General features: G+C 50.7%; 2 protein-coding genes across 4 annotated transcripts; both read right to left on the bottom strand.

The window, feature by feature from the left end:
• Positions 1 to 1,088: 1,088 nt before the first annotated feature.
• TNK1 (tyrosine kinase non receptor 1) lies at positions 1,089 to 13,037 on the bottom strand. Of its 2 annotated transcripts, none has more exons than XM_036268954.1 (12): positions 12,837 to 13,037; positions 12,615 to 12,685; positions 12,303 to 12,494; positions 12,016 to 12,171; positions 11,616 to 11,899; positions 11,080 to 11,353; positions 2,945 to 3,039; positions 2,468 to 2,632; positions 2,150 to 2,229; positions 1,466 to 1,764; positions 1,287 to 1,382; positions 1,089 to 1,202 (listed from the first exon to the last, which is right to left on the bottom strand). In XM_036268954.1, exons 1-12 carry the CDS (start codon positions 12,997 to 12,999, stop codon positions 1,089 to 1,091), a joined length of 1,989 nt encoding a protein of 662 aa, XP_036124847.1. In that variant the 5' UTR covers positions 13,000 to 13,037. The 2 variants fall into 2 exon arrangements, with proteins under 2 accessions (XP_036124847.1, XP_036124848.1); XM_036268955.1 differs by having other exon boundaries at positions 2,468 to 2,645; positions 2,949 to 3,039; positions 12,837 to 12,999.
• A 12,400-nt stretch (positions 13,038 to 25,437) lies between these two features.
• On the bottom strand, positions 25,438 to 26,932 carry TMEM95 (transmembrane protein 95). 2 transcript variants are annotated; one of them, XM_036267634.1, is made up of 7 exons: positions 26,764 to 26,932; positions 26,472 to 26,528; positions 26,191 to 26,271; positions 26,067 to 26,087; positions 25,841 to 25,921; positions 25,639 to 25,726; positions 25,438 to 25,486 (listed from the first exon to the last, which is right to left on the bottom strand). In XM_036267634.1, exons 1-7 carry the CDS (start codon positions 26,930 to 26,932, stop codon positions 25,438 to 25,440), a joined length of 546 nt encoding a protein of 181 aa, XP_036123527.1. The 2 variants fall into 2 exon arrangements, with proteins under 2 accessions (XP_036123527.1, XP_036123529.1); XM_036267636.1 differs by having other exon boundaries at positions 25,472 to 25,486; positions 25,639 to 25,718.
• Positions 26,933 to 26,972: the final 40 nt, after the last annotated feature.

Below are 26,972 nucleotides of genomic sequence, written 5' to 3'. Positions count from 1 at the left end.
CCTCCTTCACCTGTGGTCCCCACAGAAGGGTATGTATGAGAACCCTTCCCCTGCTACCTCTCAGCACTGTTTCCGGCAATCGGCTTTCAAACTTTCCTTACTCACTTCCTCCCACCCCCTTCCAGGACCTCTGCTCTGGCTGAGGCCTTTGGAATCCCGGGCTCTGGAGTTTTACAACAGAGCTGGGGTGGGGAAGGGTAAGCAACACCAAAGATGGTTGATATGGTCACCCTTCCCTGCATCAGCTTGACCAGTTAGTTCAGCCTCAGAACATGGCACTCAGAGGGTATCCCCACTTCCACAGTGATAGCTTTAGGGCCTAGGCTCCAGTGCCAACTCCTCTCCCCCTTGGGCCCTGCCCACAGCTGGTGCTTGCTGCAGCTTCATGTGCCTTACTTAACCACCCCTTCCCTGTTCCTACAAAGGAGGCTGCATCTTTGTATGTTATATTCTTATAAACTTTGTAATTTTTTGGACATTGGAAGATATATGTAATGGGAGAGGGCAGAAGAAAGAGTTTGTGGGAAGAAACAAAGGGAACTATGACAGCTGGGCTGGGTGGGGCTGGCCTGTCTCATCTCATGATCCAATTTCCTCACCCTTGATAGCCCCAGCCCAAGCCAAGGCAGTTTGTGCCATGTGCCCCAAGTCAGTATGGCTGCTTCCATCATCCAAAATGGCTGTTCCCACAGGGCTCAGTGTGGTAGCTGAAGGCAGCTCAGGATGGTTGTTCCCATGGTTCAGCATGGCCACTTGATCATCCTCTGTAGCAAGTAGAAGCTTCCTATGGGTATGATGTGAAGCAACTCTATTCTTCCAAGTCCTCGTTTTGGTTGGAAATGTGGTGGGCAGAGCGGACTAGATCTGTCTGTAACCCAGCCAAGGGAGCTTGAGCCCTCAGAGGCCAAGGGGCAGGGTAGGAGGAGACACTCATCAGTGCCTGATCCTGGACTCCTCTTGTACCTGCCTATAGCAGGCTCTCTTCGGGTGGGAAAGTATGCCCTTGCAGGACCTTGTTCTGGTTCTGCTTGGCCCCACGTGGCCAGGCCCTTGGTGCATGCTGATGTTCATGCCTAAAGGAACAGAGCTTAGGGCTGAGCCAGGACATAGCGACTGGCCGCTGAGAGGTCCCACTGGTAATGCTCCAAGATGTGCCGGCAGTCAGCTCTGGACCGGCTGCTCAGGTGGAAGAGCTGGTCTACCTGTGGAAGCAGGAGGGAGGGCAGCTGACAGCCAGAGGGCAGGAGCAGGAGAGATGGGAGCCCAAGAGAAGGGTCTGGCTTTACCTTAAGGTTCCGGATGGCAGAAACCACATCTCCTCCAGTGGCTCTTAGTGCCACCTGGCACTCCTGATGGGTGACTCCATGTACGCTCAGCTGCACCTAAACAGGACAAAGCCTCACTTAGCCTCTTACCCTAGCCTGTTGCCCCTTCTGAACACCAGGCCACTTTCGGGAGACCTCACCTCCATAACCCTCTTGTGCAACTCAGGGTCGGGCAAGAGACCTCCAGAGAGACCAGTGGCTTTGGTGGCTCCAGGTGCTCCCAAGGGGTGATTGTGCAGGGGTTCTCTTTTGGGCCAGGAAGGCCGCTCCCTGGGGGGCTGGCTGGGCTGAGATGAGCTGGAGGCAAAGGGAGGGCGAGGTGGCAGGCCTGGGGGTCCCTGAGGCACATTTCTGGCCTTTCGAAGTTCAGGGGGGCTCAAACCACCCCCTGTGGGGCAGGGGCGCAGGGACAGAACAGATTCCAGACTCTTGGAAATGCCTGCACAGTTGAGAAAAAAAACAATTTAAGAGGAATCCCAGATGCTGGGCCCTGCCTTCTTCCCATCCTCTGTCTACTTGTCTGTCCCCAGGTGGTCCTTGTGTTAGCTGGGTCAGTAAGACAGATGTGCAGAACAGACTCCCAGGCCTAGACAGCTAAGTACCCAAAGAACTGCGTGCAGGTGCTGAATGGGGAGATGCTATTCAGTGGAGAAGGCAGATCTTAAAGGACAGCTGGGGCGTCAACAGGCAGAATGAAGTCAGGGAAGGAAGTCGCATCTATGAGGAAATCTTATATAAAGGCATGGATTCAGAGCAGGGGGTGGAACTGGAGGGTTGTTCTTGATCTCAGAGACCCTGGGGCCCTGCCCCCACACCACACTCACCTTTCATCCTCTGCAGGGGCGCATTCCTTCTCTGACCCTGTGCGGGAGGTAGCTCCCGAAGCTTTGCCTTCACTCTGACCCTGGTGGACAGAGATCCAGTTTCATTTTCCACCCCACCCCTACCCCATATAAGAATCTCCCAAAGAATCTCCGGGGATCCCCAGTTTATTGAGACCCAGAGTGGAAGCTCTACCTGGAAGGCAAGTCCAGCCTCCCAGCTTTACCCTGGCCGCTCCCTAAGCTTCCCTCCCAGAGCACTTGCTGAACTTGGTCGATCCCCCCAGCCCAGCTCTGTCCCCAGCTCTTTCAGGTCCTCACCCATCTATGCTCCCCCGGCCTTGCTCTCCCCAGGCAGGGGAGCCTCTGTGGACTGGACAGGTGGCTGGCGAGCCCTTCAAGTCGGCCAGCGTCACTGCCGAGGCTGGGAAGCTGCCCACTTTGAATGTGCGACCATTCTGGCCCTTCCAGGTTGTGGAGCTGGGGCTGTGGGAAGAGGCTGGTGAAGGGGGCAGTGGAGGCTGGGCTCCCACCTGCATTCAGCTCACAAGCTGCGTGCCATGGAGCTGCATCTGCTGGAGGAAGGAAAGCCTTTTCCCCCTGACACAAAAGGGCTCTTTGGGCCCCTGGTAGCTCCAGCCGGGAAGCCAGGGCTCTCAGGGCCCAGTGGGCAGAGGAGGGAATGAAGCAGAGGATCAGGGCTGAAGGAGCTGGGAAGAAGCAGAAGAGGAACCAGGGTCAGGCAGGTTGAGAGGGAGTTCTCCTCCTGGGGATTCATAGGAGACATGAGGCCCTCACCTGCTCTCGATGATAGTGATGGGATCACCAGACTCCATCCTCAGGGCCCCCGGCTCTGTGACATCCCTCACACAATGTCCCTCAGGAGGCCAGGCCTGTAGAGACAGGAGGAAAGGGTGGCTGTGCTTGTGGCTTGAATGAGAGGGTATCATGGAGCAGGGCACCATTTCAGGTGTGTCCTCTGTCCTAGGCCCAGGATGGGACTGTCCCTATCCCTCATTTGTAGTACAGTGGGGGAGACAGACCTGGATTTCATGCCAAGCTGGACACAGCTCAGGGGTCAAGGGGCAACAAAGGGGGGGCTGTCTCAAACAAGGGAGATCAAGGGGTGCATCATCCTGTATACTGTTTTTGCTCCACGCCCAGGCCCATCACATCCACCTCCCAAGCACCTCTGGAAATGTTTTATTTCTCTCCAGCTCCACTATCTCGACCCTCATCCAGACCCCTTCATATAACTTCTGCTTCACAGCAATTGTCTCCTACCTGGTCAGAGCGATACAATATGTAAAGTTGTCTTGTTCTTTCCCTGTTCAGAACTCTTCCATGACTCCCAAGTGCCCTCAGAGTAAAGACTAAACTCCTTTAATAGTAGAGTATAGGCTTCAAGTCAAGATGGTGGTGTAGGTAAATGTGGTACTCACATCCTCCCACAACCATATTAAATATACAACTAGCCCTTGCCCTGGCCGGTTTGCCTCAGCGGTTAGAGTGTTGGCCTGTGGTCCAGAGAGACCTGGGTTCGGTTCCCGCTAAGGGCATGTACCTTGGTTGCAGTTTGTCCCGGCCCTGGCTGGGTCATGCAGGAGGCAGCCACTCGGTGTGTCCCTTTCATGTTGATGTTTCTCTCTCTCTTACCCCCTCTCTCCCTCCTGCTCTATCTGAAGATGAATGCAAAAATGTCCTCAGGTGAGGATAAAAAAAAAAATACAACCAAACTACAGAACAACCATCATTCAGAACCGTCTGAAATCTAGCTGAACAAAAATCCTAAAACTAAGGATATAAAGAAGAAGCCACATCAAAACTGGTAGGAAGTGTGGATATGCAGAACAGGCTGATCCCACACCCATGTATGGCAGACAAAACTGGGAGGGAGCCCTGGCAGGTTTGGTTCAGCAGTTAGAGCATCGGCCTGCGGTCCAGAGAGACCCGGGTTTGGTTCCAGCTAAAGGCACGTACCTCGGTTGCAGTTTGTCCCCGGCCCTGGTTGGTCGTGCGGTTGGCAGCCACTCGATGTGTCCCTTTCATATCGATGTTTCTCTCTCTCTCTCCCTCCCACTCTCTCTGAACAAAAAATGGAAAAATGTCCTCGGGTGAAAAAAAAACAACAAAAAAAAACTGGGAGGGATATATCAGCTACAGAGATCCCCCCTTGAGGAGCGAGGGTTTCCAACCCTACACCATGCCCCCCATTCCAGAGTTCTAGTGCTGGGAAGAGAAGTCCCCATAACTTGTGGCTGTGAAAACCAGCGGGAATTGTGGCTGAGAGTTGGAGGAACTTCTAGGCAGTTCCTCTTAAAGGGCCATGCACAGACTTACTTGGACTCACTCCCTCTGAGTTCCAGTGCTGGAGGGGTAGCTTTCTCCCAGAGAGAAGTGCTGGTAGAGGCTATTCCTTTTCTGAGCCCTTCGCTCACAAAGTTGGCAGGAGGATGTCATATCTGAGTTTCTGTCAACCTGGCTATCACTGTTTGTCCAACCCTGGCGATTCCCTGAGACCCTGCCCCACCAACTTTCAGGCCCACCCAAGTTGTTTCCAGTAGTTTTTCCATATGCATGGCCTTTCTTGGCTCATACTTCAGACTTTCCCCCAAATCTCTCAAACAAGCAGCATCTGGCCTCAGTGAGCCTGTATCTCACTAAGTGGCCCCAGGCCCCACACTAGTGGCAGCTGGCCTAGGTTTGCAGCTTGGCCTCTCCTGGGCACCTCCAAGCTTAGGACAAGTAGCCATCTGCAGATTGCTTTGTAGCTCATGCTGGATGGCCCTGGGCAGAACACAGGCAGCTGCTGATCTTTGCCTGCACCTCCAGGAGCCCCCAGAGCCAGCATATCTGGTGGACAGATTCAGACCACGTCAAAGCACCACCCACCCAGCCAGTGTGGCTCAGTGGTTGAGCATTGACCCATGCATCAAGAGGTCACCGGTTTGCCCTGGCCAGTTTGGCTCAGCGGTTAGAGCGTCGGTCTGCGGTCCGGAGAGACCCGGGTTCGGTTCCCGCTAAGGGCACGTACCTTGGTTGCGGTTTGTCCCCGGCCCTGGTTGGGTCGTGTGGGTGGCAGCCACTCGATGTGTCCCTTTCACGTCGATGTTTCTCTCTCTCTCTCTGTTCCTCTCTCTCCCTCCCACTCTACCTGAACAAAATATCAAAAAATGTCCTCGGGTGAGGACTAAAAAAACAAACAAACAAACAAAAAAAAAAAGAGGTCACCGGTTTGATTCCTGGTCAGGGCACATGCCCAGGTTGTGGGCCCAATCCCCAGTCGGGGACATGCAGGAGGCAGCCAATTGCTGTTCTCTCTCATTGATGTTTCTCTCTCTCCCTCTCCCATCCTCTCTCTAAAATCAATAAAGAAAAAAACAAAGCACTACCCAACCACAGCCTCAAGTGACACACACAAGGGGTGGACTCAGTGGGCACCAGAGCACCACTGAAGTAAGTCCTGCTTTGTGGTGTGAGCCCCTGCACAGCTGATCCTTCGTGATAGTCACAGCTAGTCCTTACAGCCAAATCGCCCGGGTAAATCCCTCCAACAGCAATCAGGCTCAACTACAACAGGAGGGTGTACACAGCCCACAAGCAAGGGGTGGGGACACCTGGAGTGCCCAGCTTGGATGACTGTGGAGGCTGTGCCACTGACCCTGCAGGACAACTACTACATTAGGCCACTCTACCAAGCCCAGGAGATGAAGCAGCTCTACCTAATACATATAAACAAACACGGAGGCTGCCAAAATGAGGAGATAAAAAAACATGTCCCAAATGAAAGAACTGAACAAAACTCTGGAAAGCCCTGGCCAGTTTGGCTCAGCGGTTAGAGCGGTTAGAGTCCTGGGTTCGGTTCCTGCTCAGGGCATGTACCTCAGTTGCAGTTTGTCCCCGGCCCTGGCTGGGTCGTGCGGGTGGCAGCCACTCGATGTGTCCCTTTCACATCGATGTTTCTCTCTTCCTCTCTTTCCCTTCCACTCTATCTGAACAAAACAATGGAAAAATGTCCTCAGGTGAGGATAAAAAAAAAAAAAAGGTAAAAAACTGCGAAAAGAGAACTAAACAAAATGGAGACAAGCTATCTACAAGATGCAGTGTTTAAAATAGTGGTTATACCCTGGCCGGTTTGGCTCAATGGTTAGAGCGTTGGCCTGCGAACCAGAGAGTCTCAGGTTCGGTTCCTGCTAGGGGTGTGTACCTCAGTTGCAGTTTGTCCCCAGCCCCATGGGCATCCAGTCGATGTGTCTCTCTCACACTGATGTTTTTCTCTTTTTCTTCCCTCTCTCCTTCTTGCTCTTTTTGAAGATAAATGCAAAAATGCCCTTTGGGTGAGGATGAAAAAAAACCCACCAAAACTGTTTAAAACAGTGGTTATAGCCCTGGCTGTTTTGGCTCAGTGGTTGAGTGTTGGGCTGCAGACCAGAGAGTCCCAGATTCGGTTCCCACTAGGGGCACGTACCTTGGTTGCAGTTTGTTTCCACCCCGGTTAGGGTTGTGTGGGTGGCAACCACTCAATGTATCTCTCTCACATCAATGTTTCTCTCTCTCCCCCACTCTCTTCCTCCCACTCTATCTGAAGATAAATGCAAAAATGTCCTCGGGTGAGGATTAAAATAATAAAAATAAATAAATAAAACAGTTGTTATAAGGAAGTTCAATGAACTTAGGGGAAGAGTGGATGGACTTAGAACTTCAGTAGCATTAAAAAAGGACATGGGACCCTGACTGGTGTGGTACAGTGGTTGATGCATCAGCCTGTGCACCAAATGGTCACAGGTTCAATTCCCAGTCAAGGGCTTGTACCTGGGTTGCAGGTTCAATACCTGGGCCCGGTAGGGGTCATGTGGGAGGCAACCGATTGATGTGTCTCTCTCACAACGATGTTTCTCTCTCTCTTTCCACTCTCTAAAAAAAAAAAAAATCAATGGAAAAATTATTCCCTGGTAAAGACATTGGGCCGGCCATTGTGGCTTAGTTGGTTGGGATTGTCCCATGCATAGAGGTTGCTGGTTCCATTCCCAGGTGGTGGGCTTAATCCCCAGGGTACAGGAAACAGCCAATCTGATGTTTCTCTCTCACTGAGGATTTTATCTCTTTCTCCCTCTCCCCTCCCTTCCTCTCTGAAATCAATAAAAGTGTATGTATATATATATATTTAAAAAAATTTTTTTCCTTTACTGATTTTTAGAAGAGAGGAAGGGACAGAAGAGATAGAAACATCAATGAGAGAACATCAATCGGCTGCCTCCCGCATGCCCCCTACTGGGGACCAGGCCCACAACCTGGGCGTGTGCCCTGACCAGGAATCAAACCAGTGACCTCTTGGTGCATGGATTGACGTTCAACCAATGACCCACACACATATATATATAAAGTATATATATATATATATTTATCCTCACCTGAGGACAAGTCTTTTCTTTTTTTGCATTTATCTTCAGATAGAGGGGGAAGGGAGAGAGGGGGGAAGAGAGAGAGAGAAACATCGATGTGAGAGAGACACATAGACTGTTTGCCACCCACACGACCCCAACTGGGGCAGGGGACAAACTGCAACTGAGGTACGTGCCCTTAGCAGGAACTGAACCCGGAACTCTCTGGTCCGTGGGCTGACGCTCTAACCACTGAGCCAAACTGGCCAGGGCAAAAGTATATATTTTTTATAAAGGATATGGAAACCATAAAAAAGAACCAGTCAGAAACAAAAGATACACTAACTGAAATGAAGAATAATTTATAGGGAATCAATACTAGAGTACACGAAGCTGAGAATCAAAACAGCAATTTGGAATATAAGAAAGCAAAAAACATCCAATCAGAATAGCAAAAAGAACAAAAATATCCAACAAAATGAGAATAGTGTAAGGAGCCTCAGGGACAACTTCAAGTGTACCAACATTTGCATCATGGGGGTGCTGGAAGGAGAAGAGAGAGAGCAAGAAATTGAAATCCTATTTAAAATAACGACAGAGTCCTGGCTGGATGGCTCAATTGGTTGGAGCATCGTCCCACACTCCGAAAGTTGCAGGTTCGATTCCAAGTCAGGGCACATACCTAGGTTACAGGTTTGATCCCCAGTCGGGGTGCTTCCAGGATGTTTCTCTTTCCCTTCCTCTCTCTAAAAAAAAAAAAAAAAAAAAAAAATCAATTGAAAATATCCTCAGGTAAGGATTTTTAAAAAATACATTTTCATTGCATTTTTAGAGAGAAAGGAAGGGAGAAAGATAGAAACATCGATAAGAGAGAGACACATCAATGGGCTGCCTCCCGCAAGCCCCACACTGGGGATCGAAACCGCAACCCGGGCATATGCCCTGACCGGGAATCAAACTGGGACCTCTCAGTCATGAGACAACACTCAATCCACTGAGCCACACCAGCTGGGCTAGGATTTATTATTTTTTTCTTTATTGATTTTAGAGATAGAAACATCGATGAGAGAGAACATCGATTGGCCATCTCCTGCATGTCCCCTATTGGGGATTGAGCCCACAACCTGGGCATGTGCCCTGACCAGGAATCAAACTGGTGACCTCTTGGTTCATGAGTGACACCAGCCAGTCTCCTCAGGTAAAAAATTTTTAAATAATAATAACTGCCCTGGCCAGAGTGGCTAGGTTGGGCATCATCCCGTGCACTGAGAGGTTGCTGGTTTGGTTCCCAGTCAGGGCATATGCCCAGGTTTCGGGCTTGATCCCCAGTAGGGGGTATGCAGGAGGCAGCTGTTCAATGTTCTGCTCTCACATCAATGTTTCTCTCTTCTCCCTTCCTCTCTCTCTAAAAGTCAATAAACTATTCTCTAAAAAAATAATAATTTAATAATAATAAAATGATGATGGAAAACTTCCTTAACCTGGTTAAGGAAATACACATACAAGTTCAGAAAATGCAGAGAGTCCCAAATAAGATGAACCCAAGGAGGCCCAAACCAAGGCACATCATAATTAAAATGCAAAAACTTGCCCTGGCTCAGTGGTTAGAATGTTGGCCTGTGCACCAAAGAAAGGTTGTGGGTTCAATTCCTGGTCAGGGACATGTACCTGGGTTGTAGGTTTGATCCCAAGACCCAATCAGGTTACTAGCAGGAGGTAACCAATTGATGTGTTTCTCTCACATTCATGTTTCTTTCCTCTTCTCCCTTCCTTTCTTTCTAAAAAAAGTAATTAAAAAAAAAATTTCTTTTGCTCTGGCTGATTTGGCTCAGTGGTAGAGCATCGGCCTGCAGACCAATGAGTTGTGGGTTCGATTCCAGCCAAGGGCACGTACCTCGGTTGCAGTTCGTCCCCGGCCCTGGTCTGGCTCATGTGGGAGGCAACCAATCAATGTGTCTCTCTCACGTTGATGTTTCTCTCCCTCTCATTCTGTCTGAAGATAAATTGAAAAATATCCTCAGGTGAGGATTTAAAAAAAAAATTTCTTTTTACATACAGAGAACATTTTGATCATTTCCAGATGGGAGGGGTGATAGAGGTGATAAGTGAAAAAAGTGAATGGATTAAAAAGTACAAATTGGTAGTAACAGAATAGTCATGGGGATATAAAGAACAGCATAGGGCCCTGGTCGGTTTGGCTCAGCAGTTGGAGCATCGGCCTGTGGACCAGAGAGTCCTGGGTTCGGCCCCCGCTAGGGGCACGTACCAAAAAAATAAAAAATGTTTCTTTCCTCCAGGCTAAAAACATGGTTCTATTGATAAATAATAATGTTAAAAAAAAAAAAAAAAGAACAGCATAGGAAATATAGTCAATAATATTCTAATAACTATGTGTAGTATCAGATGGATACAAGATTTATCGGGATGATCACTCAGTAAGTTATATAATGTCTAATCAGTAGGGTGTACACCTGAAACTAATATAATATTGTATGTCAATTATAATTGAAAAATAAAAAATTATTTTTAAAAAGTTTTTTTTTTTTTTTTTTTCTGGTATGTGCCCCTAGCGGGAACCAAACCTGGAACTCTCTGGTCCACAGGCCGACACTCCAACCGCTGAGCCAAATCGGCCAGGACTATTTTTTTTTTTTTTGTCCTCACCCAAGGACACTTTTCCATATTTTGTTCAGATAGAGTGGGAGGGAGGGAGGGAGGAGAGAGAGAGAGAGAGAGAGAGAGAGAGAGAAACATCGACATGAAAGGGACACATCGAGTGGTTTCCACCTGCACCACCCAACCAGGGCCAGGGATAAACTGCATCCAAGGTACGTGCCCTTAGTGGAAACCGAACCCGGGTTTCTCTGGACCGCAGGCCGACACTCTAACTGCTGAGCCAAACCGGCCAGGGCCAGTTTGAGTATAGTAGAGTATAGTGATTTAGGGAATAGTCCGAAGTCAGATAGACTGGTTCAGATCCCAACTCCTTCACTTAACGTTTACCTATAGGTAAGTCACCTACATTGTTAGTGGCTTAACTGCCTAGTCTGTAAAATCAAGATAACAATGACTTGTTGGGTTGTGAGGATTAAATGAGTGAACATGCATTAGGATACATGTAAGGCACTTAGTGCAGTATCTTAAACAGATCAAGTGCTCTATATGTTAGCTCTGGTTATTTATCACGTCTCACAAATCCCTCCTTGGGGCAGCCCCTGAGCACTGCCACTGCCTTAGTCATATGTACTTCCCCCTTCCACGCTGAAACTTTCCTCTGCCTGTCAAACACCCACTGCAACCTACTGCTCTTTGCTCTGTGCTCCTTCTCTGGCCCAGTTTCAGCCCTCAGCCCTTCAACCTTCATCTATGTAGCCCCAAGCTGCTCCCCAGGGCTCTTAGTGCCCTGCAGGTAAAGACTGTTCTATTCAAAGCAGAGCAAGGGTCCCCGACCCCAGCCCAGGAGTCAGTATTGTTAGTCTTGTGCATGGAACCCTGGGAGAGAGAATGGAGGGAAGAGAGACTGAGTATATCTGGGGATGCAAGGGCTCCCACCTCTTGGATCAGCCCCTCCAGATAGGAGAAGCTAGGCCGATCAGCAGGGTGGAGGGCCCAGCAGCGCAAGGCGAGGGTGTAGAGGGCCCTGGAGCAGAGAGGAGGCCTAGGCAGCCGGGCTTGGTCCTTCTCCAGCAGCTGCAGGATGAGGTAGGGCGGGACGCAGGCCCAGGGCTCCTTGCCCCCAGAGAACATCTCCCACAGCGTCACCCCAAACATCCACACGTCTGAGGCAGAAGAGAAGGCCCCCTGGCGTAGGCTCTCTGGAGCACACCTGCGGAAGTGCAGCTGAAGGGGGCGGGATCTGTGCCCCTCGGTACTTCCAATTGCCCCTGAACACAGACGGCCCCTACTTTCCCATTGTCTCCAGAATTCCTCCTTTCCAAGCCCTTCCAGACCCATGGACTCCTCTGGGCCCGGCTTCCCTCAGAGGACCGTTCCCTCTGCACTCCTCTTTAGCTAGCTACTGCCCTCCAGGTCCTCACCCTCTGGACCGGCCCCCTAAACCAACTCCCTTGGGCCCAACCCTCACTCACCAGGCATAGGGGATGGGGCGGGGCCCGCCCATAATGTAACGGCCCCGGGCGCCGCTCAGCGGCCGCACCAGCCCGAAGTCAGCCACCTTGATCGTGCACGGTGAAGCCAGCAGCAAATTGCGTGTAGCGAGGTCCCGGTGCACCAGCCCGCGGGCTCCCAGGTACGCCATGGCCCCCGCCAACTGCCGCAGGAAGAGGAACAGCAGGACCACAGGCAGCGGGGGTGTAGGCGCCGCCGCGGTCAGGCGCGCGTGCAGGGAGCCCAGCGGCGCCAGCTCCATCACCTGCCGGAGTCCAGCGCCTCGTGAGCTGTGGTCCAGCCCCACGGGACTCTGGCCGCCCACCCTCCTGTTTCACTTCAGCCCGGGGCTGTCCCGGGAGCATCGGCAGGTCTCCTCACCATCTGCAGAGGCTGGCCCAGGACGAGCCCGTGCAGACGCAGCAAGTGTGGGTGCTCCAAGTTCATCATGACTGACACCTCTCGAAGGAAGTCCCTCAGTTCTGTCCCCGCAGAGCCTTCCGGAGCCACCCGGAGGGACTTGACAGCCACTGGGACCTGGGGGGGGGGGGGGCACCATCAGGCACCCTAGAGAACAGCTATACCAGGGCCAGAGCAGAGAGGGCAGCAGAACAGAGGGGGCAGCTAGCCCAGGTACCCAGAATGAAGTAGGCTCCCTGAGTACTCACACTCTGGCCACTAGGCAGTGTCCACAGCCCTCGGTGCACCACACCAAAGCAGCCGGAGCCCAGCAGCTCCCTTTTGCACACAGCACCATCTGGGATCAGACACTTGAGTCCCCCCTCTGACTCAGGGAGGGATGGAGGGTTGTCTGAGGATGGGGTGATATCCTTCTGCTCAGGGGCAAACCCCCCAAGGACCTAAAAAAGGGGTGGGAAATCAGGTGTGTGGAACCCTGCATACCCCTGACACTCAGCCCAGCCCATTCCCCAGCCTAAGCTGGCCCTTTAAACCTCTCACCCCCACCCCAAAACACACACCTTGTAGACCCAGTTCTTAGGCTTGTGCCCCGAACGGTGCCTCTTCAGAGCTTCAGCCAGTCTGCGCTGGGCTGGGGAAGGCCAGAATTAAAGGACTGGGGTAGTATGGGGGGACATGATGCAAGGGATTTAAAGGCAAGAAGAAGGCTGGTGAGGGGGAGGGTGTAGCAACTAACAGGTTGAAGAAGGAGAGACTAGGGCCTCAGGATAGGGGTTCCTCACCAGGCCGGCCCATGCCAATGCCATCCAGGTCCTCAGGTCTTACAAAGTCGAAGTGCTCTGGCCTGGTAACATTTAGCTCTTCAAGTATGGATCGGTAAAACTGGGCCAGCTGGATGCCCTGGAGTAGTCTCAGCAGCCACAGGGAGCCTGCCTCCGGGAGCATGTCTGGAGAAAGAACTCCTTAGGATGGTACATTGTCCTCTAGGCACAAAGACCAGGTTGGGTGCCTGAGACACTCAGACACCAGAGATGTGGTTCCCAGCTCCACTCTCATTCAACAGAAACACTCAGGTACAGAAGGAAGGACACATCAGAGACAGGTATCCTGCCACTCACATACACAAACCCCAGGAAGAATGCTCCCCATGCCCGAGACCAAGGTCTTCGACCCACTTCACCACTGAGAAACCTGCCCTCCCTCACACCTGAGATTTTAGCATTGCATACTTCAGGTATGTTGCCCTGCTCATTCTTCTTCTTCTTTTTTTTTTTTTATCCTCATTCAAGGACATTTTTTCATTTTTTGGTTCAGATAGAGTGGGAGGGAGAGAAAGAGAGAGAAATAAAAAACATCGACGTGAAAGGGACACATCGAGTGGCTGCCTCCCGCATGACCCAACCAGGGCTGGGGACAAACTGCAACCAAGGTACATGCCCTTAGCGGGTCTCTCTGGACCGCAGGCTGACGCTCTAACCACTGGGAAAAACCAGCCACCCCTGCTCATTCTTGAGATATTGTGGCACAGTGCCCATGTACCCCTAGGACATCCAGAGACACTGCCCTTTCAGACCTGAGGTACACCACTGCACACACTCATATACACCTGAGACACCTCATACACACATGAGACATTTTTACCTACCACATACATACCAGAGATACCCAGATATGACAACCACCATACTCAGAACCTCGGACATGTAGAAACACACACATATGTGTGCACATACACACAAAGGTACACTGCCTTCCACACCTAGACACACACACACACACACACACACCCCTACAGATATGCTGCAAAAGATGCGAGACACCTGGATACGTGTCCTCTCACATCTGAGACATTCCAGTAAAACACCCAGGCTTACTGCCACATACCTCTCACATACATGCACTTGAGAAAGGGCAGTTGATCAGCCCCTGGATGCATCACTCCACAGAACCAAGGTCCACATAAACACACACAACACACAAAACATCAAGGTACAGTGAGTGTCCACATACACCTGAGTTCTGCAGGCATACTGATCCCCGAGCCCAGAGAGAGTTCAGGTCACTGCCTCTCCCACACAGGAGGCAGCAACATCTGAAATCCAATAAGGCGTCTGCGATTTAAGCTCAGGTACTGCCTACAGCCACCTCATCTCCAGGTAGGGAGTCCTGTGGGCGCACCTGAGTCAGTCTAACTTGGCTTCAAGGCAACTCCACTGATCTTTATGAAATAAGGCTCCAGGCACTCTGGGTGCTGGCTGCCTGCACAAACTCTTCCTTACACACACCTGCACAAACAAACTCTTCCTTTCCACACACACCCATTGTTAAACCTGGAGGAAGCGGAGAGCCCCAAGCCCATATGGGAACCCAGAGGTGGGCTAGGAACTGGGCCCGAGCAGGGCCGGGGGAGGAGGAAGCCCAGCACTCTGGGCGGCCAGGGACTGCTAGCAAGGCGAGAAGAGGAAAGCTCGAGAGGACAGGAGAAAACGCTCCCACGGAAGGAAAGGACCCAGGAGGCGGTGGGGTAGGAAATGGGAGGATGAGGAGGACAGGCTCAGCACCCGCGGCCGCACCGCAAGCGATGGCTGCTCCGCCAGCTGCGCCAGCCCCGGCCCCGGCCCCGGCCCCGGCCCCGGCCCGGCCCGGCCCCGGAGCTCCAGGTTCCCAGGACCCTCACCTGGCAAAGGCGGAAGCGGCGGCTACCGGGCCTCCAGAGCTGCCAGGGATAAATCCCCAGAAGGGCGGACCCGAGGCCGCGGAGGGCGGGACCTGGCAGCAGGCCCCGACTGGCCAGCGCCCCGCCTCTAGTCCCTGGTGGCACCTGGTGAGGGCTGCCAGGGCAAGGGCGGTTTGTGGCCCTTCCCTCTGCCAGGTCAGACCCTGGCAACTTCCCTTCCCCTGTCCTATGCTTGCCTTCCTTCACACTCTCTCCACCTTCTCACCCTCTTTCCAACCTTCTTCAAAGAACTTTCTCCTCTGTCCTGTCCCCCACACCCCTTCTGGCGAATCCTTCTCACCTCTCAACCAGAGCTCCACCCCTTAAATGAATAAGCACCTGATAGAGCTAACCTGCCCAGGCACCGGGAAGATAAGGCTAAACAGGACAGAGTCCCTGCTCCATAGGAGGGAGAGAACTTCCTAGCACCCTAATAAAGAAAAGCTGGCAGCATGGGGTGTTTTGGAATGAAGAGGGCACAAAGGTGTTGATGGTGGTGCTGAAAGTCAGCTCCCCTTCTAGGCAGAGTCCAAGAATGAAGCCATTGTCCTTTACCCAGCTCCGAAGTTCAAGGACCTTTTGGGGAGCTCCCCAGGGTGGAACATGTGGGAGGTTTTGCATGTGTATGTATTGGGGTGGGGACAGAGCTTCTGAGTAGCTCCTCAGCTCCGTCTCAGCTTGGTACCTGGTCTTGGTGATCCAAGGCAGCACTCCATTGGTCAGATCACCCCTCCCCAGCACTGGTACCTCCTGGCCTCATTCTGGCATAACCTCCCTCTCCCCATGTAGCTTCTGCTGATCCTAGGGCTTTGTATGCTGCTACTTGGCCTGTGGCTGCGGGGACACAGTCCAGCACCTTGATGAAGGTTCTGAGGAGGAGCATGTTCTCTTTCTCTCCCTCAGGGGTCCTAGGGAAGCCATCAGTCTTAGGACATTTTTTCTGTCTCCTATTCCATGGTGGGATGTGTGAGCATAGCAGCTGCTCTCCCCAGAGTCCCTTGGAAGGAAAAGCTCACCCCATCATGATAAACACATAGGATCTTCCAGCATTGATGGGGAAAATCTTAAGAGTTCAGTCTGGCCAATGTGGCTCAGTGTTGCCCTATGCACCAAGAGGTCTCTGGTTTGATTCCCGGTGAGGACACATGCCCAGGTTGTGGGCCTGATCCCCAGTGGGGGACATGCAGGAGGTGGCCAGTTGATGGTCTCTCTCACTGATGTTTCCTTTTTTTTTTTTTTGTATCCTCACCCGAGAACATTTTTTCCATTTTTTGTTCAGACTGAGTGGGAGGAAGAGAGAGAAACATCGATGTAAAAGGGACACATCGAGTGGTTGCCACTTGCACAACCCAACCAGGAGGGCCGGGGACAAACTGCAACCAAGGTACGTGTCCTTAGCAGAAACCGAACCCTGGTCTCTCTGGACCGCAGACCGACACTCCAACCGCTGAGCCAATCCGGCCAGGGCTCTTTTTTTTTTCTTTCTTTTTTTTATTGAATTTTAGAGAGACAGGAAGGGAGAGGGAGAGATAAAACATTGATGAGAAACATCAATTGGCTGCCTCCTGCACACCTCCCTCCTGGGGATCAAGCCCACAACCCAGACATGTGCTCTGAGCAGGAATTAAACCCATGACCTCTTGGTGCATGGGATGATGGTCTCAATCCACTGAGCCACACCAACTGGGAACCCTCCATGTCTTTTAACCTCTCTCCCATGTTTCTCATTTCTTTTTCTCCATGATGCAATCCAAGTAATCTCTTCAGCTCTATCTTTTAGTTCACCAATTCTTTCTTTGGTTATGTCTGATGTGCTGTTGTTTTGGTCATTGTTATAGTCATGTGAACATTACTTTCTATGCCGACAGTACTTTATTGAGGTATAACTTACATTCAGTAACACATAGAAATTTAACTGTACAGATCAAAGCTTCAAGAAATGTAAATATCCATTAATACAGATAAGGACCCAGAACATTCCCACAATTTGAGAAAGTTACCTTGTGCCCATTTTCAGTCAACTCTCTCCCCAGAGGCAACTACTATTCTGATTTTGAAAACCCATAGATCACTTTTGCCTGCTCTTGATCTTCTTATCGATGGAGTCACACAGTGTTTATTATTTGCATTTATCTTCTTTCACTCAGCGCATTTTTAAAATTTATCTTGGTATTATATAATTTCTTGGTGGGAAACACAATGCCTCCATAAGTTTCTTCAGGGAAGAGCATGTGAAACTTGATTTTCTTCTAAATGCCTAGTGTCCTCACAGAACTAGATGCACTAGAGGTCCTCTGGGAGTGGAAGAAACACATGAGTGTAGAGCACATGGGGAGTGTAGAACATACGGGCAGAGGCATCCAGAAAGGTTGGCTGTAGCCAGACTGGGCATCATTTTATCCTTCCAGCAAGCTTTCACTGTGCCAGGTTCTGGCGACTCAGGTGAACAAGCAGACAGAAAATGAATCCCTGGTGGGATCCATTCTATAGGGCTGTGCAGAACATGTCAGGAGCTTGGGCCTTATCCAATGACTCTGGGAATCACTGAAGGGTTGGTTTTAAACAAGAATGACAGAACCAGCCTGCTGTAGAAAGAGACTAGGAAAAGGTGAGAGAGAAGAAGAAGGAAGCTTAGGGAGGAGAGTCTTATCATTGGTTCAGGGGAGAGAGACTGGCCCTGGTTAGGCCTTGGTTATGAGATGGAGAGGCTGATGATGGGGTACTACCAACTGGGCTCTTGGCCTACGTGCTCCATGTTTCAGCAGGAAGTCAGGGGTAGAGGCTCATCCCCACTTTTGTCTTCGGCTTGGGAAAAAATAGGTAATCAAATGCCTCTTTACTCCTCCCCTTCTGCTTATTCATTTCTTATTTTGGAGTTAAGTGCCTCTCACCCCACCTCTACCAGTAAAGGAGGGTGGGGTGCAGGGCTGGTGTGGGGAACACAGCCTGATCATCCTCACCATCCTCAGGAATCACCTTAACCTGGAGGCCCAGGTCAGACACCGCCCCTTCATCTGCCTTTCCCCAACCTCTGCCCTGCCCTGTAGGCTCTGCATTTGAGAAGGATGAGCACATTCACACCACTGGGGCCAAGTCTTTCCTCACAGGGCAGAGACCCAGGAGGATAAGCAGAGAGGGCACCTAGGTGGCCGCCCCCGCTCCTGCCTTGGGTTTGGCTTGGGGGTGGGACCCATCCTTCTGTAGAACCTCTCTGCTCCTTTCGGGAACCACATTAGTGCTCCCTTGGCATCTTTTCTGCCCTGATCCTTGAGATCACTGGCTCTTTTCTCTTCTACCTCATCCAATCAACCTCTCAACAAGGGAAAGCACCTTGGTGTTCTAGATTTCTCTCTCTCTCTCTCTCTCTCTCTCTCTCTCTCTCTCTCTCTTCTGAGCCTTTGCATGGCTGTTCCCTTTGCTTGAAAGAGTGTTTCCATGGTATCCCAGTCTGACCTTGCTAAGTGCAAGAAACCTATCCTTAACTGGTCAGGTCTCTTTCCCTGCACCCTAAGATCCCTGTGTTTGCACTCATTGCTCTGGCAGAACTTGTCAGTATTGTGTCTGTCTCCCCTGCTAGGCTCCAAGCTCCAGGTAGAAAAGAACTTCATCTTGCCTGGGCATTGCTGTGACCCCCATGCCCAATCTAGTGCCTGGTTCAGATGATAAGTACTCAGTAATCTTTGTTGAACAAGTAGATGAGATAATCATGTGGGCAGAGTGAAGCAAAGATTTTTGACATTAAGAGATCCTTTGCAGCCTGGCCAGTGTGGCTCAGTGGATTGAGCATCATCCCATGGATTGAAAGGTCCCAGTTCAATTCCAGGTTAGAGCACATGCCCGGGTTTGAGCTTGATCCCCGAAGGAGCGTGCAGGAGACAGCCAATTGATATATCTCTCTCACATTGATGTTTTTCTTTCTCTCTTTCTCTTAAAAAATCAATTAAAAAAAGAGAGCGAGACAAATGGCCAAAAGACATATGAAGAAATGCTCAACATCATTAATCATCAGAGAGATGCAAATTAAAACAACAATGAGGTATCACCTCACACCTGTCAGAATGGCCGCCATCAACAAATCATCAAACAACAAGTGTTGGCGAGGGTGTGGAGAAAAGGGGACTCTAATACACTGCTGGTGGGAATGCAGACTGGTGCAGCCGCTATGGAAAACAATATGGTGCTACCTCAAAAAATTAAAAATTGAACTTCCATTTGACTCAGTGATCCCACTGCTGGGAATATACCCTAAGAAGCCTGAAACACCAATCAGGAAGAATATATGTACCCCCATGTTCATAGCAGCACTATTTACAATAGCTAAGGTCTGGAAACAGCCCAAGTGTCCACCAGTAGACGAATGGATAAAAAAGCTGTGGTACATATACACAATGGAGTACTATGCAGCGGTAAGAAAGAAAGATCTCTTATCCTTCGAGACTACATGGAGGGACCTGGAAAGTATTATCCTAAGTGAAAGAAGCCAAGCAGAAAAAGACAAATACCACATGATCTCACTTATATACGGAATATAATGAACATAACGGTCTGAGGAATACAGTAGACCCAGACACACGGAAGTAGGGCACAGACTGACATCCCTCAGAAGAGGGGATGGGGGGGTGGGGGGGTGGGAAGAGATAAACCACAGAACTTATATGCATGTATGCATGACCGATGGACATGGACAACTAAGCCGGGGACGGGGTGGAGGTGGGGTGGGGTGGGGGGTGCCAATGGGGTAAAAAGTTAAAATATCTGTAACAAAAAAATAAATAAAAATTCATAAAAAAAAAAAAAAGAGAGAGAGAGATCCTTTGCTGCGAGTGATGGGGATGGAGTTTCCAAACCTAACCCATAATCATTTTTCTGGTGAACCCATCCTTGCTTCCCTCCCCATTAGGTACTCCATGGCCCCGCATGGTGGCTCTTCCCAGATCCTTAGGTAAGACTCTCCTGTTCCATCACCCCACCTTCATCTCCCAGGACCCTGATGTCCCATCCTGTCCCAATTTGCATTTGCCTCACTAGTTTTCAGTTATCAGCCCGCCACCTTGACTGTCTCTGCTGGTTTGCTTTCCCAGTGGAAGCACTCTTACGACCACCACATTCTTTCAGGTTTACAGTGGAGCTGAGGGCAGTCACAGTTTGGTGGCTTATGCCTCACCTCTGGAGCCTGTCTGCCTGAGTTTGAATCTCAGCTTTGCCACTTACCATCTTGTGAATCTGAGCAAGTTCCTTCATATTTCTGTGCTTCTGTTTCCTCATCTTCAAGATAAGCCTATTAGGAGTATCTGTCTTATGGGGTTATTAGAGAATTAACTGTGCCTATATGTGTAGTAGCCAGTCTCCAAAGTGGCTGCCAGTCCCCTCCTGTTACTCACGCAGTTGTGTAGTGCCTTCCCACAGTGAATAGCAATAATCTGTGAAATCATGGTTCTTATGAAAAGGATGGTGTGTAACTTCTGAGCTAAGTTGTGAAAGACAGTGTGGCTTTTGCATTCGTCTCTTGAATCGCTCGCCCTGGGGGAAGCCAGCCACCACATCCTGAGGACACTCAAGCACTCTACGGAGAGACTCTACATAAGTACCGAGGCCCTTCAGTGCCAAGTTCTAAGCTCCCTTTTCTGCCCCCCACCCAGTTCCAGTTATCTACTGTTGAGTGATAATACATAGTGGCAAAATATTTTTTTCATTATGTCCCTGGATTTTGAGAATCTGGAATTCCACCAGGACACTATGGGGATGATTGATCTCTGCTCTACTCTGTCTTGGGTCTTAGTTGGAAAAACTGAAAGTCTGGGAGTGATAAAAGCTGAGGGCTGTGCTATCACTACTATGTCTGGCAGGAGATGCTGGATTTTGGCTGAACTCGTTCATGTGGATGCAGGATGGGTGTCCTCATAGCATGGTGACTGGGTTTCAGAGTGAGCACCCCAAGAGGCACAGGGCAGAAGGTGCCAATTCTTTAAGGCCTGAGACCAGAAGGTGGCCCAGCATCACTTGTGTCACATTCCATCGTTCGTTCAAGATGTCCAGGTTCAAGGGAAGGATACATAAGTCCTACCTCTGGATAAGAGGCATGTCAGAGAATGTGGGGCCCATTATTTAAAACTGCTGTACCCACAGCAGCCTCTCCTGTTTGGTGAGGGGCTCAGAAAAACTAGCCGTGCCCTGGCAGGCCGCACTCTGGTGAGTTGGCTTTATGTGCACAGAAAACAAATGCAAACCCGGCCTCCTGTGCTGCGTGCTCAGGAAGAGTTTCCGTGGGGAGGGCGCATCACAAGGGTTCAGGAAAGGGGCTGGTGTTGTCACGATGCTTCCTGGCATTTACCATGGGCCAGGCACTGGGAAAGCAGACACAAAACTTTAAGTGCCGGCTTTATAGAGTAGTGCATAATGTAGAGGGAGGATGTGTAAAGAAACACTACCATCTGATATAACAGGCGCCACATGAGAGATGCCCAGAGAAGGGACAAGCTACCCTGCCTCAGGGGCTCAGAGACGGTTTCCCAGGAAAAGTAATGTCTGAACCAAAGGAAAATGGCATCCCAGGTATACAAACAAGCCTGGGCAAAGGCAAGAAGATATGAGAAAACAGTGTTTGGCCCACTATGAGTGATTCAGAATGACTGTGGGGTGGGAAGAGCTGAGAGATGAGGCTCCAGGGACATGTTGGGGTCAGGTTCCAAGAAGCATTACAAAGGTAGATCACTTACTGGTGAGAAGTAAGCAAGGGGCATGAAAGGAAGGGGATGTCCATGAGGTGTTGGCACTGATGTTAAGTCTGGGAGAGAGAACAAGAAGAGGGTGAGTGGGTTCTGAAAGGAAGGTAGGTTTGGACACGTGGAGTATGAGATTCCTGTGAGGCACTCAAGTGGAGATTCCAGTTTGATATGTGTTTGGACAGGTCTGCCCTGAGGACCAAATAAGATAGGAGAGCTGCTTGCTAATGGAGAGCTTTGAATGTCAGGGTCAAGGGCCAAGTCTATATTCTGTAGGCAAGAAAGACCTAGGGAAGGTTTTAACTAAAGATTATAATGGTTAATAATTAATAAAGGCTCATTACACAGTGGGCACAGTCCCAAGTATTTTATATGAACCTATTTGGACCTTGCAGTAATCCTGTAAGGTGAGCACCAGTGCATGTCATTGAATTTAAGATTTCAGCAATTGTAATATATACCATTATACTATGACATGTCTTCAATTTAAGATGGATTCTTCAGAGGTGTTAAGATGTAAACAGAAAAAATAAGGCCATAAAATCAATGAAATATATCATCTGCATTTAAAATATGAAGAACCCAGCCCATGTGGCTCAGTGGATTGAGCTTCGTCTTATGGACTGAGAGGTCCCTGTTCAAGTATAGGTCAGGGTACATGCCTGGGTTGCAGGCCTGATCCCCAGTCGGGGGCGTGCATGTGGCAGCTGATCAATGTTTCTCTCTCTCCCTTCCTCTTTCTCTAAAAAAAATCAGTAATAAAAATAAAATACGAAGAAACAGGAACTGAGAAGTTGAATAACTTGCCCAAGGTCCACTAAGAGACAGAACCAGGATTTGAAATTCAACTCCAAAGCTCAAGTTCTTAACTATCATTTGATGCTGGACAGGAGGTTGTGAGCATGTGGAGTTTTAAGACCTTTGTGGTTGCTGAGAGTGCAGGGTAGAGAGTGTAGTGTATCTGAGGGGTGCGGGCAAAGTCAGATGGCATACTTGGGAGACAAGTCCACAGTGAGAGGCTTCTAGAGTGGGCTGGGAACCATAGAGTGGGAGGAGGGGACAGATGAGTAGAGGTCCTTCACAAGTGGGTAGAAGTGGTTGACCCACTGCATGTTGGGTGTGAAAACAAGAACAATTCCAAAATGTTGAGCCTAGAAAAAGAAGGTACAGCATAGAAGGGTGTGAGGCAGCTACTGCAGACCAGAGGAGAGAGCCATGGTACCTGGGCAGTCAGGAGTTACAACTTCTCATCCCAGCTAGGGAAATGATGCTGCCTGGCAGCTGGTGGGCCCTCACTGTTACATGAATGGATGAATGACTTGTATGATCTTGGGCAAGTTGTATAATCTTGCTATATGACCTCTGGCTCTCATTTTTGGTTGTGTAACATGACAGAATTGAACTATAACATGCAAAACATTGAAGGTACTCTCCTAGAAGGGGTAAGTATTCCTCTCTCCATCCCAGGATTTTTTTTTTTTATCCTCACCCAAGGACATTTTTCCATTTTTTTGTTCAGATAGAGTGGGAGGGAAAGAGAGGAAGAGAGAGAGAAACATCGATGTGAAAGGGACACATCGAGTGGCTGCCACCCGCATGATGCAACCAGGGCCGGGGACAAACTGCAACCAAGGTACATGCCCTTTGTGGGAACCGAACCCAGGTCTCTCTGGACCACAGGCCGACACTCTAACCGCTGAGCCAAACCGGCCAGGGCCATCCCAGGACTTTTATGGGTCCGCCCAAAACAATGGTTCCAACCCTGGCTGTAGATGAACCGAGGCCCCATATGAGACCACTAAATTCAGAATCTCTGGAGATGAGGCCCAGGCATAGGTAATATTTTTTTAAAGGGGGAATGGGGGTAAAGAGGGAGGGGGCTCAAAAGAGCCTAGTGCCTCTGAAAGTCTGGTAGCTGGTGGTGGCCACTCAGGATGGGGGCCTGGCTTTGCCAGGCTGGCTCCAGGCTGCTTCCTTGTGGCTTCCTGAGCCAGGTCACGGGTGATCATGCTGCTGGAGGCCTGGGGAGATTCTGAGCAGAGTGGTGGGGAATGCCTTCTCCAGGGTACTCAGCACTTGCACAGGAACTGTTACCGGAAGTAGAACCCAGGCGGCCCCTGGGTAGTAGTCGTGGGTGGCCACAAGCGAGCTGCTGGAGGGGATGGCTGCCATGCTCTTGCTCGTGGGCTGGTGGAAACCTTGGTGGCGACCCCTCAAGGGCCTCGGTGCATGATCACAGGTGGTGGAAATGAGGGCACTAGGCCACAGAGCCCATTTGCAGAGGATACCATGGGAGGTCACTCCACTACCGAGATGCGCTGGGGTCCATGGGTAATTTTTATTGTTATTTATTTATTTATTTTTCAGTCCTCACCCAAGGATATTTTTCCACTGATTTTTTTTTTTTTTTTTTTTTTTTTATCCTCACCCGAGGACATTTTTCCATTTTTTGTTCAGGTAGAGTGGGAGGGAGAGAGAGGAACAGAGAGAGAGAGAGAAACATCGATGTGAAAGGAACACATCAAGTGGCTGCCACCCGCACGACTGACCAGAGACGGGGACAAACTGCAACGGAGGTACGTGCCCTTAGCGGGAACTGAACCCGGGTCTCTCAGGACCGCAGGCCAACGCTTTAACCGCTGAGCCAAACCGGCCAGGGCTCCACTGATTTTTAGATAGAGTGGAAGGGAGGAACGGAGAGAGAGAGAGAGAGAGAGAGAGAGAGAGAGAGAGAGAGAGAGAGAGAGAGAGAGAGACATTGATGTGAGAGACTCACCGAATGGACACCTCTTGCACGACCCTGACAGCAGCTGGGATGGAACCTGAAACCCAGGCACTTGCCCTTGACCAGAAATCGAACCCAAGACCCTTTGGTCTATGAGCCAAAGCTCTAACCACCAGGTTGAGCCAAACCAACCAGGGCCACGGGTAATTTTTAAAGCTTCCCAGGCGACTCTCATGTGCATGCAGCTGGTTGAGAATCCTGACCCTGGAGCCTCCAATACCCAATTTGAAAACCGCTGAGGTAGGTGAGGGTCAGGATCCCATCCAGGCCTAGGCCCTGTGGTTGGTGAGAAGTTGGCCTCTCTTTTCATGTCCCATCTCCCATCTCCCAACCCCAGACTCCTGATAGCCAGGGGACCGTACACCAGGGTTTCTCAACCACATACTATTGACATTTTGGACTGGATAATTCCTTGTCGTGGAGGACTTTCCTGTGCATTTTAGGATGTTGAACAGCATTCCTGGTCTCTACCCACTAGATGTCAGTAGCATATCACCCCCAATCAAAGCAATAAAAAAATGTCTCCAGTTGTTGCCAGATGTCTCATGGGGTGCAAAATCCCCCCAGTTGACACTACTGTGCTCCTCTGAGTTCCCTGTCCTCCCATCCCAGTTGCAGACAGCCAGGCAGGGCTGGAGGCCATTTCACAGCAAATTTAGTTGGGCCTGGCAGGAGGGAGCCTCTGTGGGAGGCCAAGGCTTCACAACATTGAGCGGGGGGAGATCATGCCAGCAGACTGAGTGATGTGGGCTCGCTCGAGAGGGAGGAAGTTTTCCAGAACAGTCATTCCCGGATTCCCAATCAGTTGTAGGAGGGCCAAGAGTAGCTTCTGGGGCAAACAACCCCTACTTTACGGGAACAGACAGAACGGGGTGTGGGAGTGGTGGTGAGTGTGGAGGGGATTCTTTCCTGCTGTAGATATTTTCCTGGCACTGGTGACTTCCCTATCTGATTGGTTGAGGGCTGGAGGGGAGGAACTTTCCAGCTCTGGGTGCCTGGGTCCCTGGAGGCCCTCTGACAGTGGGATCATGGGGACATCTGGGTTTCAATATCTGGAAGACTGAACCTTTGGGGCTGGATCTAAGAAGCTGGCTGCTCCACCCTCCAAGTGAAGTGGAAATTGTGGGTACATGCTCCTTACACCTGGAGGCTAGGATCTATCAGTGTCTTCGTCTTCGTAAGTCACTTTTTGCTTCAAGGAGGTGGAACCTGAGGGAAGATGGGGGTGGGAGGTCTGGGAAGGGAAAGGAAATGAAAGGAACGGAAGGGAGCTGGGAGGGAAGGAGAAAGGATGGGTGGTGGAAGGTACTGGGTGGGTCAGAGGTGGTGAGGCTGTTTCCTGCTATTATCCCCCAACTCACTCCACCACAAGGCTTAGGACACCCAAGAACAGGATAGTTCCAAAGACAGAAAGGAGCAGAATCTTGGCTTCCTGAAGATCGTGACTTCCTGCAAGGAACCCAGGAAAGAGTGACAGATCCTGGGGACCACACCCATTGACTCTAGGGGAGCCTAAGAATTCAGAGATCTGGGTGAGGTGAGGCAGGGGCCGGGAGTAAGGACCTGGGAAGCAGCGCTTTTGGGGCCAGCAGTACACCTCAAAGCCCTTGCAGGTGGAACAGTTGTACAGGATGGTGCTGCCCCCTGCAGGAGACAGCAGGACCAGAGCTGGGGAGGAGAAGGCCCAACTCCACCCTCCAGAGTCTGCCACTTCCTCCCGCTAACTGCCAGGCTCTCCGCAGGTACTCCCAAGCCCCTTGTCCTCACTTCCCTTTCCTTTTCTACTCACAACAGGCAGGACTGCAGAGAGCTGAAATGAAAGACAAGGAGGGGTGGGTACAGATGAGCAGTTCAGCCACACACCCCTTAGCCCAAGACCCTAGGCACCCTTTGATCCCTCCTCGCATCAGTACCTTCCCTGGTGTACTCAGGAAGCTTGGTCTTTTGAAGCCATTGCCAATATAAAGGGAGTGAGGAGAAAGACTTTTTGATCTCTGGGGAGGCAGACAGCAGCCATTTTGCCGAGCCTCGACAGTACTGGTTGACCTCCGCCCTTCCACCCAGCACCTTTCCAATCACGAGCTTCTGTCTCCACCTGCCCTCCACTCTTTCCTACCTCCCTAGTTCCTTCCTCCCATCCCCCTCCTCAGTGCCCATCCAAGCCCCTAGGTTGTGCCTTCCCCAATGACCTCACCCATGACCCTCAGGACTCTGTGAGTCTTCTCTGTGACTTTGTTCATGGACACCTCATCTATGGAGATGGGCAAGAACCAGTGACTTCCTCATCAGCCCAGAAGAAGATTCTGGAGTTTTTCTTGTCTTTCCCAAGGTCCAAAGAAGCTCTCCCAGAGGGAGAGACCAGTGAGTCCAGAGAGGGCTGTGGACTGAGGTGACTGTTGAGGGGCACAGCTGGGAAGCCACATGTTGCCCTGTTTGGGGCATGGGGGTGACTATTGCTGGTCCCATCCCTGGATGCCTGGACTTACCTAAGGCAAAGTTTGAGAAATTCCAGGAGGTCTCACAGTCCTTCCAATGGACCTCCATCTGACGGCAGAGCCAAGCCAGGCGGCTCGACAAGTCATGGGCTGGAAGGCGGCAGAAGACACAGGCCTGGGCAGCTGCCAGGAAAGCCCCACCTAGTGCCAGCACCCACATGAAGCCCAATGTGGGGTGCTGGAGGCGAGCTGGCCCCACC

Source organism: Molossus molossus, unplaced genomic scaffold (assembly GCF_014108415.1).
Source record: "Molossus molossus isolate mMolMol1 unplaced genomic scaffold, mMolMol1.p scaffold_m16_p_19, whole genome shotgun sequence".
In the NCBI taxonomy this organism is placed as follows: domain Eukaryota; kingdom Metazoa; phylum Chordata; class Mammalia; order Chiroptera; family Molossidae; genus Molossus; species Molossus molossus.
Note: the sequence above shows the minus strand (reverse complement) of the source record. Positions and strands in the feature narration are given on the sequence as shown.